Raw genomic sequence first — 20,483 nt, 5'->3', positions numbered from 1 at the left:
TCCTGTCTCAATGAATGTTAACATTTCTGTAATCATGTAAATGTGTAGTTGCCCCTTTCCATCCTTTGCTATCACCATCTCCATCTGGTCATGTGGTTTTCCCAATGACCTCTTTCAAGGGCCATGTCGTGTGACAATGCTCTAGCTCACTTCCCCAAGCTTCTACTCACACTGGGCATGTATGCTGTTCCTCTTCTGCTGTATAGTTCTGTGGAAAAGTCAAACCCAATGAGAAATGTATTCTGCCTTCACTCTAGATGCTTTAGGTGACTACCAGCAGGAATTTGGGAAGAATTCAATCCCAGAGAGTTAAAACACAGGGTGGGGGCCACGAGGAGACTAAGAAACACACCGAGAAATGGAAGAAAAACCAGAACATGGTATTAAGAAAAGCAAGAGAAAAGTAGGAGTGAGGAAGGAGGGCTAAATTTGCCAGTAGACATGCGTATTCTGTAGCACTGTCAAACGAGCTGCTTTCTGGGGGCCTAAATGAACCAGGGACCATCATTCCTTCCAGGCCAGAGAACCTCCAATATCAGCTCATACCGTAGGAACCTCCTTCCTGCCTATCAGTATCAGTGGCAACTCTGGGGTAGTTGTTAACAGCTTATGATATGTGGCTTTTCAATTGGAGATTGGGGCTCCAGACACACTCATCAGAGGACTGTGTAACATTAGTGGTTCCCAAAAAGCCATTGGGTTCAGAGCTCAGGAAGCCTCTCCACAACGCATGCCATTTCTCCATCAAGGAATAGATTCAGGTCCAAAGACCTGTTCTACAGCACTCTTAGACCCTGGCAGTGTTTTCTAAAATAGACATCCCAGTATTGAAAGTGAACTGGAGATATACATGCTCAGCATAGTAAGAAAATACATTTGTGAAAGGGCTGTAAGAAAATACTTGGGACTGGGTGTCAGGAAACCCAATCCCGTGTCCCTTTCTCCTCGGTGGCCCCGCCTCTCTGAACTTTAGTTTTCACACGGGTAAATTGTGAGGATCAACCTCTCCCTCACTCCACTCACCCAGGGTTATTAACTCTTCAAGGACAGTGCTAAGTCCTGGCTCCAGAACCATACGGCAAGGTTTGGCCAAGAATCATAACATTATATGTGCTGAGTTCCTCACCTAATTCATTCTTCTGATCGTTTCCCCATTTATTTAGGTAAAATTCCCAAGCAGATTGCTCCAGTCAACTTTCCAAAGTTTCTCCCAACAAGTCAGACCACGTAGCTACTCTGCTTACCACCTTTAAGGGCTATCTTGCTGCTCAGAGTGCAGTCCAGCCTCCTCCTCATGGCCTGAAGGAAGGCTCTTCACTGACCTTCCCTGCTGCCAACCGCCAGCCCCAGTCCCTGACTCTTGAGCCATACTCAGTCTCTTCAGGCACGCGGGAAGAGCCTGCTGTCCCGCACTTCCATGCCCACTATCTAGAACACCCTGCCAGTCCCTCCTCCCTCACCACGATAACTCCTGGTTCCTCACACCAAGTGTCCCCTCCTCCATGAATTCACTCCATTCAGTGAACAAATGGAAGTTGTTCCAGGCACCTTCCTGGGTCACAAGATCGGAACACTGACTGCTCTCATCCCTGTGTCTGTGTCTCCACAAACAATCTCTGGACATTTTTATTACAGCATCTGTCACCGAGAGTATTCATTATTGCTTATGATACATTTGTCTCCAGCGCTAGACTGGTCTTGCTAAGGAAGGGCTGACATCTTGGTTATTGTATCCCCAGGATGGGGGCTGGTATGGAGTCTGCACTCAACAGTGTCTATTAAGTGGGTGGAGGAGTTTTCTAACCAGTGAGAGTAAACTTGTGCCTCCCAAAGGGTGTGGTAGGTGACAGCACAGTGGACAGCAAGGGTCCTGAACTGTCTGTGTGGCTCTGGACAACTTACTTGCCATCTTGGCATGTAGGTTTTTTTTACCCAGAAGGTGCAGATTAACTGCAGTTTAACTACCTCTCAGGCTGCTAGGAAGGTGTACTGGGGTCCACCTGTGCTTAGCATAGGGCCTTGGCACTTGCACAGTAACTATCAGCAACTCAAATGAGAGAAGAGAAACAGGATGAGTTTTGTTAAGAAAATTTTAAATCTATTAACCTCATCTTCCTGCCTGGAAAACAGCTGAATCCCAAACGTGTCTGAGGCCCAGAACTGTTGCCAAGACCTGCCACTGAGATAGTGTTTGCGTGTCAGGGCTTCAGGGCATATTCTCTCTCCCTCCTGCAAGTTCACAGAACACCTACACTTTGGCCCGGTACTGAGAAGCTGACCTGAAAGAACAGACAGTCCCCCCAGGAAGTGGTCTGGGAAGTCTGCTCTGCTGAAGACGCTTGGGCAGTGTACAGAAAGCCTTGGGGCCAAGACCACTGAAGGAATGTGCACATTTAAGTCCCTGAGGATTCGGAAGGGGGAATCCCTTCTGAATAGAATCTGAGGCTCGGGATGGGAGGGAACCACCTTTTGAACTGTCAAGCTCCATCTCAGCAGCCTGCAGGCCATTATTCAGAAACTGCCCAAATGTCGCTATTCATTTCTCCCAAGGCTTCCCAGCATTTCCCAGCCTATTCCACTGTCACCCCCCCCCCCCCATTAATTTTCAGTGACCTTGTTCTCTGGACTCCAGGCATCCAGAAATGAAGGGGATTTTGCTTGAAGGAGGCTCCAGTACCCAGCATCCTTACCCCTGAGCCCCAGGGTTTTAACACTCCTCTGAGGGACAAGCTGGAGGAAAGGGACCATGATACCCAGCATGGATATAAAATGCTGAACCTTGGAAGCAGGGGGCCTAATTTCACTCACTAAAGTACTTAATTTCACACATTTCTTTTTTCATTAAGCATTCCTGCTGCTCAAACCCTTGGGCCCATGCTACTTTTACTCATGGCCTTGGAATAATTTAAATTAGCCTGGGTGAGTTAATATTTAAATCTAGTAAAACTGATGAGGGCATTTGACTATGGAGGAAATGATTTGCAATGCCCAATGAGGAGCTACTAGATTGGTCAGAAAAGTCAGTCTTCTATAAACAATCTGCATTTCAGATTCACAGAGCTTTTAGTGCTTGAAATTACCCCAATACCCAGTATTTTAGTGCTTGTATCATGGAACCAGGCTGGAATACTGGCAGAAAAACCAAGCGGCACTCGGAAATCTTAGTGGATCAGAGATTTATTTACCACCGGCGGGCTCAGAGGAGACCGTTTCTCCAAAGATCTGAGCGCCGAATGCAAGTGGGGAGGGTAACTTACAGTTGTCAGCCTCCGTATCTGTGGGGGTTTTCGCGCACGGGGCAAATGAAGGAAGAAGAACCAGAGGAGGGGTCTCCAAGCTAGAGACCAGGGCTTGTTTTAGTCCCATGGGCCATCTTTGGCACAGTATTTTATTCACCTCTCCAACACTTGAAATACCCAGTAAGTGGCCAAGCTAGAACCTGAACCCAGGACTTCCTGAATTAAGGCCAGTGATAGCCTGCAACTTGCCTAGTGCCCAGCTAAAAGCAGTTCCACTAAGACACTGGGAATTTTAATTTGAGGGGAGACAAAAACAATAAACATTACTTCTCCCAGCCTATAATGGTTTTTCTAAACACATTTTTAAAACATCTATTTGAACTGGCACAATCGAAAGTGATTTCAGTGTTAAGACAATTTTTACTTTGCTGAACTACCATACAAATTTTGAACAGGGAAGCTTGAGAAGTGTGGCTTGATTAAGAAAAAGAAGGTAAGGCAGCAGTGTCTTATAAACAGACCTGTAATCTTTTGGGATATTTCCTGTTGTGGGGACTCAGATTTGAAACAGACATGCAGAGCTTAGAATCCACTGCTTCAAACAAAGCCACCACTTGTCTAAACAGCCTTTCTCCTCAGAAAAACATTTGGTTTCAATTTCTCTTATATAATGGACCATTTTCACCTGAAAAGGGAAAACTCTGATTAAAACACTGCCTGGGCAGGGGTGCCTGGGTGGCTCAGTCGATTCAGCGTCTGTCTGTCTCCAGCTCAGGTCTTGATCTCGACATTTGTGAGTTTGAGGCCTGCCTCAGGCTCTGTGCTGACAGTTCAGAGCCTGGAGCCTGCTTTGGATCCTGTCTCTGTCTCTCTGCCCCTCCCGCACTTGCTCTCTGTCTCTCAAAAACGAATAAACGTTAAAAACAAACAAACAACAACAACAACAACAGTCTCTGGGCAGAGTAGAGATGATCCACTGTGGCCGGACATGGGCCTGTGACCAAGTCAGCCATGCTTCGGTGCCCATAACTCTTTGTCTGCTCCTAGTTTCATTCTTATTTATTTATTTTGAGGGAGTGAGAGAGAGAGCACGTCCGTGCTTGGGGGGGGGGGGGGGGGGGGGGAGAGAGAGAGAGAGAGAACATGGGGGAGGGGCACAGAGAGAATCCCAGAGCCTGCTTGCTGTCAGCACGGGGCCTGTCGTGGGGCTTGAACCCACAAACTATGAGATCAGGGCCAGAGTCAGACGCTTAACTGACTGAGCCACCCTGGCACCCTCCTCCTAGTACCATTCCTGACTCCAAGCTTTTTAGGCAGGTGCATCCTCAAAGGCTACCAAATTATAGTGTGGTCATCTGCCAGTGTGCTTGGGTTTGACGTATGGAGGAGACAGAAAAGGGAACACCAGCAAACGGCCGGGGCGGAACTATTCAGGGAGACCAGCATTTGCTCAAATCCAGGATGTGCAGTAAGAGATCACAGGAAGGTCTGACAGCCTAGCCCTTGAGTCCAGACTTCATCTTAGGGACGAGGAGTACACTGCAGGGGCAGGTGACCATGATTTGACCTGTACTTGAAGAGGTAAGGACATAGAACTGAAAAACTGAGAGTCCAACCGGAGGAGGGTCTGCAGAACTGTGGTGATCCATGGTGACAGCCTGAGGAGTTGGGGCCACAGGAAGGAGTAATGGGCAACGGTGGGGCTGTGAGGTAGGGGGAGACGGGGCGGCCAACTTGGGATACGTGATATATCTGGCACTGACAGGACATCCACTTAGAGCAGTCTCTCTGCATAGCAGAAATGTAGCCTTGAAGCTCTGAAGAAAAACAGCAAGTTGTTTACCTGTGCGACATTTGCAAAGAAATGAAGAACGAAGCTTAGTCAGGGACAGAGGGAAAATTGAGAATGGCCCAACTCTTGGAAAGCAACAGCCTTTAAGAGCTGTGGGACAGGATGAGGACCAAGAAAGGAGGCTAAGGAAGAAGAAGGCTGTGGGAAGGCAGGCTGCCATGTCTGATGTGCAGAAGCCAGGGCAGTGCTGACCTCTTGGAAGTGAGGCATTCGTGAATGAAACTGTTTCACTAACTGACCACTTAGCAATTCTTTTACTACATTAACCTCCTAAGTATGCAGGCCAAATATAGTACATAGAATGGGCTGGTACGACGTCAAGTCTTTCCCAGGTTTGAGCGGCTATAAAACTCCTTAATGTCACTTACAAAATATTCAAGAGTCTTTTCCACACAGTCCTGGTTCTGAATCCATTTTTTAGTTCTGAAGAGGCAGAATAACACAGTGGTCAAGGCACAGACTTTAGGGACCGGCCTTCCAGATTCAAATTCCAGATCTCCTGCCTCCTAGGTGGGCACATTACAAATCTCTCTGCCTAAAGAACATTCGCTGTGAAAACGAGATAACAACAGGATGTACTTCACGGGGTTGTTCCAAAGATTTAACTGAGATAATATACACATACACGTACACCAAACAGTGCCTGACACATAGTAGGTGCTCAGAATGTTACTGAATCATTACACTTTAAAAATCTAAGCCAATTTCGTTTTACAGCATCAGTGAAGATAGAGAATGACAGTATTCAATATAGTACAAGGCTGTACACAAGCCACATATTTAATTTAAAATTTTCTAGTAACCTCATTATAAAAAGGCGAAATTAACAATATTTGATCTAACCTAACTTACCTAAAATAGTGTCACTTCAACAGGTGATGGCTACTAAAAAAATGAAGTATCTTTTTTTTTTTTTTTTTTTTTTTTTTTTACTAAGTCTTTGATACCTGGTGTGTTAGAATACACTTACACAGCACCTCGCATTCAACTTGCCACATTTCATGTGCTCAATATCCACATGTGATTAGCGGCCATGATATTGGCAGTGCAGATATAGAGGAACATATATCAAACTGTTAACTCTGGGTTACTTCGCAAGGCTGGCTTAGAGGTTAGGTAGGGGAACTAGCAACATTTTGTTTACATACTTCTACACTGTTTAATATGTTACAATGACAAGATACGTTTTAAAAACCCAGTTATGTTATAAAAAAATTATGAAAAAACTAACAACCCAAAATTAATGTTCACTGAATCATAGACATATAGAAGGTGTTCGAATGTGGGAGTTAGGACACCTGGGCTCCAGGCCATATGTGGGACCTTCAGAAAGCCCTTTCCCATTCCTTGCCCTCAGTTTCCTTCCATTTCGTTTAGAAAGGGATGCTTCCTTAAAACCTCTCTGTTATTAAAATGCACAAATGTTGGACACTATATTTCTCCTATAATGCATCCAAGAATCTATGAAAGGATGAGAACTTTCTCCTCAATCCTGAAGAAGGTTTATCTGTAAACAGAGGGGCAGGTAACAGGTCTTCTGGCGATCTGAGAATTTCCCGTCTCTAAATCGGCCCTCGAAGACACGTTTCCGTTTTGCCGCTGGCTATCAAGGTTCTCAGCTCTAAAGAGCTCACGTGTACATTCATACCCTGGTTCCCTCCGTGCCCCGCTGTGGTCACAAATGCCAAGGGAAATGGAAAATGAGCCTGACCTTCTCACTCTCCCGCAGGAATGATTTGGTCCGAATGCAAGGAAATCTGGGAGGAGGGGCCGCGGGAGTACGTGCTGCACCTGTGGAACCTGCTAGACTTCGGGATGCTGTCCATCTTCGTGGCCTCCTTCACCGCCAGGTTCATGGCCTTCCTGAAGGCCAGCGAGGCCCAGCTGTACGTGGACCAGCACGTGCAGGACGACTCGCTGCACAACGTCTCACTTCCGCCGGAAGTGGCGTACTTCACCTACGGTGAGCCAGAGGGCGCTCTAGCGAGTCCTGCCTTGTGTTCCAGGGGCGTGGCCCAGGGCCCTGAGCTCGGCTCCACCTGCGGATCTGCTCCAACATAGCCCAGCTCCCTGCAGCACAAGCAGCTCGGTAGAATGTGCAATTAGCGACTATAAGAAATGAATTTTTGTGTGTTTAGAAGGATAGATTTGTTTTGGAAAGGCTCTTAGAACGTTTTCTGGGAGATTTTTTTTTCCTTTATTATTTTTTTTAGAGCTTGAGCAAGGGCACGTGCGAGCAGGGGAGAGGCAGAGAGAGAGAGATTCTCAAGAACGCTCCATGCCCAGCACCGAGCCCCTCTCGGGACTCGATCTCACAACAGGGAGACCGTGACCTGAGCTGAAATCAGGGGTCAGTCGCTTGAACGACTGAGCCCTACCCAGGCTCCCTGTTTTTTGTTTTTTGTTTTTTTTTCTTTTTTTTTTTTTAAGAAAGATTTCATTTCTGATGTGGCTCCAAGAGCAGTAAGAGGAAATGTATAGATGAAAGAATTTTCATTCTGTATTTGATCCCTGTATTTTGTGCAGAGATAGGCCCTCAATTGCCCAATCCGAACATTCTTTTCTCATGGCAAAATTAGTTTTTTTGGAGATGACTTAATTCTTTCAAACCACAAGGCCATATGGTGGAAGGTAGTAGACTGAAATTTTAGGAATAATAAGAGTTACAGCATCCATTTATTGAGGACTTGCTAGGTGCCAGGAACTGTACAGACATTTTAAACCATAAACTCCAATCCTTGCAAAAGGCCTCAAAAAAAGGGGGGGGGGAGGGTCTTTTCTGCCCCTATTTTCAGATGACGAAATGGGCTTCCATGGCAGGGCTCACAGTGTTCTCAGAAATACAGGAATACCTTGGATAGCAAGGGATCCTGGCCCAACATGAACTGAAAACCATTCAGAATGGCATGGTGCTTATGTTTCCAGGCTTTGGAGGTACACTTAGATTCAAATTCTACTCCTACAGCTTACTCTGAGATTCTGTTTATCTAACTTTTCTGAGCCTTTATTTTCCCAAATGTAAAACCAGGAGAAAACCTATGTCAGAAAGTTTGTTTTAAATAAGATAGCGCATAAGAAGAATTTTGCATTGTGCTCTAAAAATATTAAAGGTTCACTAAATGGTAATAGTTATTATCAATACTGCCTATAAGGTCATTTGCCTGCTCTAACACTGTGCTTTCTGTACTAAAAGAGAAGTGGGGAGAAGAAACAGATTTGTGTTATTGTTACCAGTAAACTAGCTGAATAGGCATTCATTAATGGCAGCCACTACATTATGAAAGGTTTGAATGTCAAAAGTCCCTGTTACATGAAGTCACTCGGCAATGAGCTGCAGAGGGCTGGCCATTTAATACAGCTGTTGAGTTGCTACCCATATTCCATATGGATTGTGTTACACAGACTGTTACATGTAAATGTGGTAAGGAAACACCTACTGAGAAATGGCGAGTCTGGTAGTATTATAAGCCATTCGCTTTTCATTTGTTGGTTTAGCAAAATTAGACTTGTTAAAAGCAAAATGGGCTTATACGTTTTCTCCTCTGCGCTATTCAGGGTTCATCAAAGAAAGATAAGAGGATCTTGATACTAAATTGGACAATTTTCTTTTTTATTATTATTTTTGAGGGAGAGAGTGTGAGCAGAGGAGAGGGGCAGAGGAGGGGGGGGGGAGAGAGAGAGAGAGAGAGAGAGGGAGAATCTTAAGCAGGCTCCATGCTCAGCATGGAGCCCTACAAGGGACTCTATCTCACAATTGTGAGATCATGAACTGAGGTGAAATCAAGAGTCAGACACTTGACCCACTGAGCCCCATAAATTGGATCATTTTCTTTTCTTTGAGAGAGAGAGAGAGAGAGAGAGAGAGCGAGCAAGAATATGCACGAATGGGGGAGGGGCAGAGAGAGAGAGGGAGAGAGAATCCCAATCAAGCTCCGCATCATTAGTGCAGAGCCCTATGCGGGGGCTCAGACCCACAAACTATGAGATCATGATCTGAGCCAAATCAAGAGTCAGAGGCTTAACCGACTGAGCCACCCAGGTGCCCCAAACTGGATAATTTTTTTAATTCCCTGATTCAGGTTGCAATATTGTCCACTTGTACCTTCTGTTTCTTTTAAGGATTGTGTTAAGGTCTCACCCAACTGCAAAGTACTGCACATTGTTGCCCCTGCCTCGAGGTTCACCCTGAGTCTTGGAAATCTCTTGGCTCTGTCATAGTGTTCGCTTGTGCTCCAGTTGCTGGGCAAGAGAGCCCCCTTGTGGCCATCCGGGCAGTGGTACCTTCCAACCTCTACAGCTCCGAATAGACAGATTCCAGTTTTTCAGGTTGTGATAGGGCAATTTTTCTCAAGGAAAGAGCTCCAAAAAGAAGAAAATCCCTTTGTCTGAATTGTCACACTGCTGTCTGCTTTACAACAATCACAACTCTTACAAGCCAATGTAAATAGAAAACTTTTTCACTGGAAATCCTGATCACCAGTGTCCGATGACAGCTAAATCTATCTTCCTGCATTATAGAAGCAGCTTTTATTATTACAGTTAAGGTTTCATACAGTAAATTATAGGAGGGAAAAAAATAAATCCCTTTTTGGTGTTTCTTGTAGAAGTCAAGTCATTTCATGTTACCCAAAGGTGTTATTTATCCTTAGAGAGTGACAGATACATTTGAGAAACATAATTTGTTCTCCTTACTTGTCTTTCCTGGACTTCTGAGTTATGACCTTGATGAGAACATAGAGTCTATAATTGTATTGTATCTCCAAATGTAATTTAGAATGCACTCCATGGAACTTTGTAGCAAACAGAGGCCTGGCTTCCCTTACTAAATGTTTCTTACTGCTCTTTATTATTATAATTGTTTAACACAGTCTAGCTTTGAAAATAAAGAAAAAGTTTCCTCTTCTTCCATTTCCCTTAGGGTGCCAAGAATTGCTATGTAATCTCCTTGCTATCTGCATTTACCTGGCTCTGAAAAAGACCCCATACCCCAAATCCAATCTTTAAAATGGCAATAATAATATCTACTCTACAGGACTGTCACTAAAATCACAGCTAATGTACAGAGTAAGGGCTAATTTAGGTTTCTCAATGTTTCCCAATTGATGTTTCACTTAGCACTTCTCAACAGGGAGACTCTTGGCTTTTTTAGCAGAACAATTTTCGTGCTACGGGTCTGTCTGGAGTGATGCGGGATATTAGCATCCCTGTAATCCTCCTGCCCCAGCTTCGTGAAAACAGCCGACACCCGCATACGGTTCCCCAGGATGAAGGCACCGCCCTCACCCGAGAAACACTGTACGTGCCGACACGTAGCAGGGAGCTTTTCAGTGACAGACGCTGTTCCTTGCACCATTAGAACTGCAATAGGAACCCTTCACAGCTCTGTTCTGCTGCAGGAAGACACTTGGGGTTGCTGCTGAGACTCACATCAGAGACCACAAACAGAAACCTGACCGCCCAGGACAGGTCCCAGGACTCTTGCCACCTGGAAAAGCACTCTCATAGCAAACCTGGATGACTAGTCACCACTTTGGAGACCCTAGCTCAAACACAGAGCAACTCTTCCAGACACATACTGCCTGAGAAACAAAACCCCAGAACGTTTTCTCAGGCAAGATCCTTTAGATTGCCGGCCCTCATGGGTGCTCATCTGTTTCGATTTGTGGCTAGTCCAAACTTGTGGTATTTCCTTCAGTCATTTAACAAACACTTATCAACACCCATCGGGTGCCAGGCCCTAGGCTGACTACGCACTTCACATCAGCCCTCACTGATTTCATTTTACCCCCCACTACAGCTCTCTGACGTTGACGAAATTATACCCAGTTTACAAATGGAGAAAATCCGGCTCCAAAACGTTAACTGACTTGCTTGCGATCACACAGCATCTGCATAGAAAGGCCACCGTCAGCCTCAGGTCTGTCTGACTGTAAGCCCGTGCCCCGCCCCACCACCTCCTCGTGACGCTTCCCCAGTGACTGGAGCAGCCCCTGCTTGTGGAGCTCACACAATGGTAGGGAGGACAGAATAGGAAGCAGCGCAGTAAGTTCCATGACAGAGGGTGCACAGATAACAAGGGAACCAAGGGGAACCGGGAGCCCATCTCAGTTTGTGGGAGTCACACAAGGCTTCCTGAAAGAGATGTCACTTGAGCAGAGTCTTAAAGGATGACCGGGAATGAGGCGGTCTTAAAGTGAGGGAAGAGTGCTCCAGCCAGATGGACTAGCACATTCCAAGAGGGAAGGTGTGGTACCTTCAGTGCATTGGAATCAACTTCAAGGGCAGGAATGGCAATGATGAGGTTAGAGGCCTCTAAAAATGCCTACCTGGTTTCTCCGCCAGAAGCAAGTCACTACAGCAGATCCTGCCCCCCCACCCCACCCCACGAGTAACCCAGATTATTTTCTTTCAGCCAGGGACAAGTGGTGGCCTTCAGACCCTCAGATCATATCGGAAGGGCTGTATGCCATCGCTGTCGTGCTGAGCTTCTCCAGGATTGCATACATCCTGCCAGCCAATGAAAGTTTTGGACCCCTGCAGATCTCGCTGGGGAGAACTGTGAAAGATATCTTCAAGTTCATGGTCATTTTCATCATGGTATTTGTGGCCTTCATGATTGGAATGTTCAATCTGTACTCCTACTACCGAGGTGCAAAGTACAACCCAGCGTTTACAACGTGAGTAACCCAGGGCTCTCCTCGGAGGGTCTCCCTGCCCCGCCCCACCCCAGGAATCTTTAGGAGTGTCTTCCAGGTGGCCCCTGGCACAGACTCGTGTTTCCTTGGTGTTTCTACAAATTAACAGCAACTTTATCCAAGGGCAGCTTAGAGTTCAGGGTCTGGAGTTGAAAGAATCCAGTTTTTACTCTGTATCAGACCTTCATTTTTGCCACTTACATTCTTCAACTTCTCTCACCTTTAGTTTTCTCTTCTTTAAAATGAGGATAAAAATAATACCTGCTTAATAGGGCTAGTCTGAAGATTCATTGAAAGGATTCAGCTTATACTCAATACACGAAAGCAAGGACTATTACTACCGTTCTTGTATTTGCCTGTGTTGCCTAAAAAACAGAGTCCAGGGCCAATGTTGCATGCCAGCGCTTTACTGGAGAAAGGCAGTCGCAAGCCAAACAAAATAAGACTGAAGGAAAGAGGAAAGTGGGGGGTGGGAAGGAGAGCAGATACAGGGTGCTGACCTAGCCACCATCTATCACAACGTACAACATGGTCATGACATACTCTCTGGGAAGATTATATGGAAATACCACATCTCAGAATAGCCCATCAGGATGAGAAATAGCCAGTTGATCAGCCACAGCCTTTCCATCTGCTATTTTCCATTAGTCACATTCGAAAACAAAAAGATTCACTCCAGAGGACATGAACTCACCTAGCACCTTGAAGACAGCCCTGGGGGAGCCATATCCACAAAGCATGAGAGATAGGTCTGTGTGTCGGTACGCTCAGCCGCCCTCTGCACCTGGCCGGGTGAACCAGTGACAGTGCATGGACACTGAACAAGCCCGGTGACATCGTGTGCATCAGCAGCAGCTGGGAAGGCCCAGGAAGGGAGGCAAGAGGCATGGGTACAAGCAGAGGCAAGGTGCTGTCAGGCCGACTGACGTTAGGGTCCAGTAGCAGCTGCTGCCCGTAGAGCAAGATAGTGCCGTGGACTCCTGCGTGGAGGTGGTGTTGGGGCTCACTGAGCCTGTGTCCACGCAGACCCAGGGCTCTTCCCCTCTGCGGGTGATGCCAGGCAGTCTCCTGGAGGGCCATCAGTAGCATGAGCAATGGTCTAGTGGAAGACTCAAGGAGACCTGAGTTTACAATGTGACAAGGGCGTTTACTAGCTGATGGCCATATGCCAGGTCACTCGATTTATCCATGCCTCTGTGTCTTCACCTGGAAAATGGAAATGACTCTATGCCTTGTTCATAAATCCCTTTAGGAATACTTGAAGTGGTTGTGCAAAGGGCCCACAGCACACAAGTATTAGTGGTCTAGGTCTTCTCCTTGGCCCACTCAGGCTCAGAACTTCCCCCTGCTTCTTCAAGCTCCCACCCAGAATCTTGAAGGAAGGACAGTCAGATCTCCAGGCAGAAGCACAGCAGCTGGGACCTGCAGGGCCAGCACTTCCTGACATGGGTCCCCAGGAATCCTAAGTGGCCCAGAATTTGTTTCCCGGCCAGTAAAAATGGCTGAGCCCAGCCACTGAGGTTCCCTGAGCAATTCCCAGCTTGCAGCCCTTCTCCTGGAGAAATCACCTATCAGGGGAAGACACTTAGCGCCAAGAACCCAAACCAAGAACAACGAGCACACTGTACCCCTGAGCTCAGAATCATGGACTCAGCTGCCCGGCCCACAGGACCTACCTAGAAGGGCGGGACCCTGGTGCTGCTGAGCCACAGAAGCGGTTGCTCTCTGGCACAGAGTAGTTTGTGTTTACAAAGAGCAGGTGCCTAGCCCAGGGCTGAGAAACGCACCGGAGAGATGCCCAGCTCTGCCCTCAGCCCACAGCAGCCCAAGGCTCAGACAGACCAGGTTTCAGACTGAGCTCTCCTCTTCCCAGAGGGGAAGCCGGCCGCGTGGCCTTGGGCAAGTGCTTAAATCCCCTGGGCCTCAGTGTCCCCAGGTCTGAAGTAAGAAGACCAAGATGGCCAACCTCACAGGATTGGTATCAACAGTATCAAATGCAGGGCATAGTGTACAAGGGAGCTCCAGTGAATGGCAGTGGGGAATAAGGAAGCGGGGGAGGGTTCACTACAAGAGCAGACACCTGGGTACTGATTTGGCTCGACAGGACCCTTTCTGAGCAGCAGCCTCGTTTACAAACTGTTGTGCAGATGAGGTCAAGTATATTATTGAATCAGCCAGACTACTTTATATGACTCCAATACTCAGTGATTAGCTGTTGCAGGAACGAAATAAGTTTGAATCACCCAAAGGCAAGTTCGCTCTAGATCCGCTAGATGTACCCACTCAGCATGGGATGTGGGGGTTATTGAACAACAGTCACGATGTCCACCAATGAACAAAGGCTCTTAACGCTCTTTGGTCAGGCCTCGGTGTCCCTCCTGTGTTTCCAGTCTAGCACAATGCCTCGTGCACGAGGTATGGCTCACTAAATTCTTTGTGAACAAGAATGACAGAGTGAACAGGGGAAACAAAGCCAGGTTCTAGGCAGTAGAGTTATCCAAAGACTGGGGATCTGACCATGTGAACTTCTGTTCCTTTTCTCAGAAAGGACCCTGGGTATTTTGTGCAAGCCCTCTCCCTGTTCCTCACAAGGAGCCTGTACTACTGGCCCACAGTTGCTCAGAAGGTCAGTGCCAGGACACAGGAGAAAATGAAAAAGGTCAGACCTAAGAGCAGGGCTCACCTGGCCACAATTCCCAGCTGGATGCACCACCGCTAATCTCTAGAAGGAATCAGTGGGAATCAGGAAAGTCATGGGAAAAGATGAAAGCAGAAGAAAGGGGCAGTGCGGTCGGCTTGTTCCATGTCCTGGGAAGTGAATGGAGACCTTCCAGACATGAGAGATCCAACTGAAGAGGACCCAGGCCCTCCAGGATGGGGAAGGGAAGAAAAGGTGTGGCAGAGGCAAGCACGGTGGAGAAAGGACAGGGAATTTATGGCCTTGGCAGTTCCTAAAATGGGATGTGCAGCTGTGAGGGCATGTGATTGAACAGGAAACAGTCAATAGAGCGGTGAAGTGGAGAAGAAAGAATGGATTTTTGTAAATGTCATCTTTCACCCTTTGACTGCTCTCTAGGGTGGTTGCCCTAAGAGATCTTTGATAAGCAAAAAGCCACGTTAGGATGAATGAGATGTGCACTCTCAGGGACTCAGAACTGTGTACCAGCTATGCTGGTGGTAAAGTTGAATGACCCCCTCTCAGGTGAATGTGTGCCTGTCCCCAGGCCACCCTGCCTAGCTCCAGATCTTCCCTCTAGACCTCCCACAGGCTGGGGGCTTCTCTCCTGTAGAATTTGGAGCTTGTAGGGTAAGATGGGTCCCCTCATCTGTTTCTAAAGAGTCAGAAGACTCAATCCTCCAGAAAGGAAATCTGGGCTGGAACACAATGCAGGCATCACCCCTCCCTTCACTGGTCCCCCAGCCCCACACCTGCCATGTTCAAGGACAGCTGGGGTTCCTAAAGGCTGTTCAGAGCCCACTTTGGAAGTCGGCTGTGAGGCACCAAGAGACAGCTGCCCCATCAGAGCCCTGCTCACTGCTCACCCTAGGGGTGCAGTCCCAGTTTAGATCACAATAGCCAGTCCCCCCTGCATCTCACCAAGTTACAGCCTGTCCCAAATGACAAGGCTGGGAACAAAAGGAAAGAGAACAAAGGTTTCAGAGACAATTGCAGACCCTCAGTCCTCAGCCCAGACCTGAACACCCCCCAGGTGTTCCAGTTCTTCCCTCCCCACCCCAAATTCCCATTCCCTTCATCCAGCAGACCTCGGTGAGGGGGTTAGAAGAAAATAGACAGACTGAACTATTTCTGCTCAGGTATGAATAAATGCACAGTAGGAACAGTCTTAAGTGAGATCAGTGGTTCTCAAACCACATAACCATCTAGGGAAACGGCTGAACTGAGGACTTCCCAGGCCCCACCCCCTAGAGACTCTAATCGCAAAAGTTCCAGGGTAGGGCCCAGAAGTCTGGATTCACAAGCCAGTGGGGGGGGCTCTGTGAAGGTGGTCCGAGGGCTACAGGGTGACAAACGCTGATGCTATCCAACCTCATTACTCAGATGGGGACAAAGAGGCCGCTCTCAGCGGTGTGTATTTCAAAAGCAAAGGGCTTGTTCACCTCAGTAAGTGTCTCATTGGTAGACTCTCAGGCTTTGCAAGTGGGATTTGTTTTTGTAAGTACGAGTCAGAATAGGTAGCCAAATCCCGCCAGCTCCGGAGTCCGATCCTACGAACATTTCACAACATGTCAGCCTCCGTCCACTTCAGAACCCAGGGCACTCTCAAAGGGCTGGGTTATTTTTCTCAGTCGCTTCTGTGTCGGGGCACCGGCTGAAGGGGGGCAGGGACGTGAGGGCATGGGTCATTGGCTGGTGAGCTGGGCCTGTCTGGGCATGACAGATAGTGCACCTGCTGGCAGCTCATTATCTCTAAGCCGCTCCTATGAGAAACTGTGAATGACCAAAGGAGAGGAAGAGACAGCTCTCAGACAAGTTTTATGCTCTCAGAGTACAAAATCAAAGTATTCCAAGACAGGGGTCAGGAAGTAGAGACAAAGTTGAAAAAGTCACCAGAGAGTGCTCTTCTTTAAGCAAGTCTTTAAGAAAAGTTGCTGATTCTGTTAGGAATTTTGTTCTTATTACAAACACATCTTTAACTTTATCGTGGAAGTCAGCAGACAAAGAGGATCTGCCTTTTGAGGGGGTTGTTTTGAGATTTTCAACTTACAGACTGTATGGAAACCATGGGGTTCCAGCACTCTGGTTACAGTGTTAGAGAGACCAAAAGCCCTGGGCTCGCTGATGAAACACAGCTAGGCAAGAATGCCTACAAAAAGGGTTGGCTTGGGCCACTTAGATGTCTTAGTTGGTTAAGTGTCCAACTTCAGCTCAGGTCATGATCTCCTGGTTTGTGAGTTCGAGCCCCATGTCAGGCTGTCTGCTGTCAGCACAGAGCCCACTTCTTTGTATCCTCTGTCTCTCCTCCCCCCTTTCTGCCCCTCCCCCATGCTCTCTCTCTCTGTCTCTCAAAAATAAATATTTTTTTAAAAAAGGTAGGTTTCCCTGTACTCTGATTGTGACCATAGCAGGACAGGGACACAGAGAAGAACAGGAGCAATGGGGGGCAAAGAGATGGCCCAGAGCAGGGAAGTGAAGGGCTCCCTGACACAACTCATGACTCACAATGGGCTCCTCCTCTCCCCTTTGGGTGAACTTGGTCTCCCCTAATTAGTTCTGATTGGACATTAAATGTGGGGCCTGCCTCCCCCCAGAAAATGAGCCAGCCTATGTTTTTTTACCAGGCTGTTATGTAGTCAGCTTCATAGCCCAGGTGAGTTGAGACTTTTCTAGCCAAAAATAATACCTCTACTAAGGTTATTCTGTCTCCCCAGGACTCATTTTCATGGAAGGAGTTTCAGCAGTGTAAGCAAAATTAGAAGCTTCTGTTTTCCATGACGGTTATGGAAAATTTCCACATATTATAAAGGGAGAGGTTCATATGGCCGCCAGGGGCAGGAGGTGCTGATTCAGCTCCCCCAGCCCCATGGGGCCACAGAATAGCCAGGTCCTCCTTCCTGGAGGGGCACTGGGGCTGGGGCAGAAGCTCCTGAAGACTGTGCCCCACATAGCCCACCGCACCCCAGAACTGCTGTGTCACCCTGTTGCTGAACAATTCGCAACACACACATGATCTGCGCTCTCACTTAATCTTCCCAAGACTGGACTGACACAGACACTACTACCCAAAAATTAAGGCTCAGGGAGACATTAGACTTTCCCAAGACTCCAGAGCCAAGAAAAGGACCTAAACTCAGATCTGCCTGACTCCTATCCTTGACCTGAAATTTCCAAGAGTGGGATCCCCACCCCCACACCACAGCTCCAAAGTCAAGGGTGAGTCTCTGTAAAAGTTGGGTGACTTTCCTGTGGCACTAAACTCTACAGAAGATCCCACTGGATTCAGATGTACCTATTGTTGAGAACCTGAGAGCTCTACATACCTTATTTCTAAATATCTCTTGATTTCAGCTCAGGTCATGATCTCACGGTGTGGGATCAAGCCCTGCATTGGGCTCTGCACGGGTGGCACATAGCCTGCTTGGGATCCTCTCTCTCACCATCTCTCTCTCTCTGCCCCTCCCCTGCTCACACTCTCTAGACAAACATTAAAAAAAAAAAGACTGTCCTCCTGTCCCTGAGGAATTCATAAACAAGTGGGGAATTCAAAAAAAAAAATAGCATCATTATTTCACCACATCAAAGTGTACTTGGGCAGCACGATGAGGAGGAAGCACTGAACTGTGCCCAGCAGGGTCAGGGAAATGTTTATGGAGGGGGTGGCCTTGAAGGATCTTGGAGGATGACTAGGAAGTAATTCAAAGTAAAGGAGCAGAGAATTTTTGGAGGACTTCCAATAAGCAGGAGTTTGGGGAAATGAGAGATTACATAAAATAATCCAGGAGCATCCAGGTCGTGAAGGACTTTACGAGTCCGGAAAGGCTGGGGCACTTGTTTGAAGGGTGCTTTGGAAGGGGTGAGATGGGAACCCCAAGATCGGGATTTTATCATGAGTGAAAATACCCACAGCCCCTCCCCTCAAGGAACTTGCAGACTGGCTGGGAAGACAGGTCACAGGAATGAGGGCATGTTTACAAAATGAGATGTTCTGAGAGAAAGGACCTTAAAAGAAGGGCAGCTCCCAGCGCTGAACTAGGTCCATTAGGTGGCTGCAGCAGGGAGCTGCTGGGAGAGAGGACAGGACCCTGACCTGGGCAGTGCCTGGGAGATGGAGAAAGGAGATGGAAAGGGACCCTGGGGAGGCAGGAGTGGAGATGTGATGACTGACTGAACATGGGGATTCTGAGGGAAGGAGGATGTTCCTTGGGTTTTGACAGTTGGAAGGCCTAGAAGGACCTGGGGGAGGCCATCTGGAGGAGCATAGGATGGAGAGAAAGGCAAGAGCGCTGGTGGCTCAGGGGAGAGATGGGGGCTTCCACCGTCCCCAGGAACCATAGCCAGCAGAGCCGAAGGCAAACACTCAGATCCAGGCAGATGCCTGGAAGTCTGTGTCCTAAGGGGTTGGAGGAAGTGTAGGGCCTTGAGAAGGAAGGCCCCATGCTCACAGTGCCAGGGGCCAAGCAGAGACTTGCCGAAGGAGCAAAGTAGGCTCTTCAGCTAAAAATGCCATACTGTTCTTTGTAAACAGAAGAGAAGAGCCTGAGATTTCCCTGGCCCGAGGAAGAGAAAAGAAAGGGAAACAGATGAGCCATACAAGCCCCGAGATGTCTAAAAAGCAGTGATGAGCCCCGAGGGGGGGGGGGGCCTCCTGACAGCAAAGGGTCATAGGGCCAGGAAGGATCTGGCTGCAGAGGAAGTCCTGCTGGGGCAGCAGAGGCTGGATGCTGTTGCCCACTAGTAACACTCGCTATAACCAAGCGCTAGGTAAGAGAAACCAGGGAAAGCCCACGTTGTGGCATCGCCGGACTGTGGCCTGCTGCCATGCACACTCTTCTGGCACAGTCCGATGAATGTGTCTGTAGGTGGGAACCAGGAACGGAACCGGCCAGCTGGGCTTTAGAGGGGACACATTCTCCCAGGATTCCGGGTCAGTGGTGAAATCTGGGCATCTCTTATACAGAAGTGTTATGTCATAGTTTACTATATTCTGAAAGCTATAATCTCACCTTTCATCTTTGAAATTCAAGCTAGGCATAAGGGTTTGGGGGAATAAGGGGGCTTATTATGGCCTCTGTCATGGGGGAAAAATAGTAGGAAGGTTCTGAAACTTGGCAAAGCAGGCAGCAGGGGTCACTGAATGGGGTCCAGGTCAGGCTCAGAGAGGCCGGGCATCTGGAAATGATCATTATGTTTCAAAAAAATAGTTTGAGTCTAATATAAGTTCTCATCTTTGCATAATTCTCCAGGAAGTGATAAAAACATAGATCTTTTCCCCGACCAGTTCAGAAGCATGAGTGCACCCATTATGGCAGTACTGTACTCTCATATGATGTTCATTTAGCCCGCTCTTCCTGCTTATTCATGACATGACATTTTAAAAGCCTGGTTGGTACCTTTAAGCTTCCGGAACAGGCTGGGAGCCCACAAGTTCATGAGTGAAAGAAAAGCTTGAGGATAGACAGAAGATGTGCTCTCTTCCATGGCAGCTTCATAGCATATTTCCAGGCCCTGCTCCACATCTCCCATCTTGTTCTCAAACTGACCATCGCCACGTTAATGTGGAGAGAGCCCTACCTTTCTATTCACTAACACTCGATCCTAGGGTGGCAATAAGAATGATCAAATTGCCCTTCCCCAAAGCAACAGAGTGACAGGAAACAGCTGTCCATGGTTGGCTCTAGAGGTATTATCAGAAGCGCTATTCCTTGGGTGGGTCTGAAGCCAGACAGCTAAGACCAAGTCACCTCGTGCCTCGGTTTCCCAGCATTCAATCATTTATTGACAACAAGTGTTTACTGAGTCCCTCCTATGAGCCGGGCGGGGGGGAGGGGGGAGCCCATGTCTCGGCACCCGTGACAGAGCAGTGTGCAAATCCGTAGGCCCTGCCCTCATGGAGGTCACACTCCTCCATGAATGGGAAAAGGACAAGAGGCCAAAAAAAAAAAAAAAATTAAAAACTAAAACAGAGACAAAGAAGATCATTATAGAGTAAATGCGGAAGGCTACAAAAGAAATAAAAA

General features: G+C 47.6%; 1 protein-coding gene across 1 annotated transcript in view; it reads left to right on the top strand.

Moving 5' to 3' along the window:
* TRPC7 (transient receptor potential cation channel subfamily C member 7) overlaps positions 1-20,483 on the top strand; it is a 136,870-nt gene that overhangs the window by 94,567 nt on the left and 21,820 nt on the right. Inside the window, exons 6-7 of the mRNA XM_042955640.1 lie at positions 6,821-7,054; positions 11,504-11,768. Of these exons, the coding sequence (XP_042811574.1) occupies positions 6,821-7,054; positions 11,504-11,768 (499 nt within the window). The remainder of the gene's footprint in view (positions 1-6,820; positions 7,055-11,503; positions 11,769-20,483) is intronic.

The sequence above is a fragment of the Panthera leo genome, chromosome A1 (assembly GCF_018350215.1).
Source record: "Panthera leo isolate Ple1 chromosome A1, P.leo_Ple1_pat1.1, whole genome shotgun sequence".
NCBI lineage: Eukaryota > Metazoa > Chordata > Mammalia > Carnivora > Felidae > Panthera > Panthera leo.
This window is presented reverse-complemented; position numbering and strand designations above follow the sequence as displayed.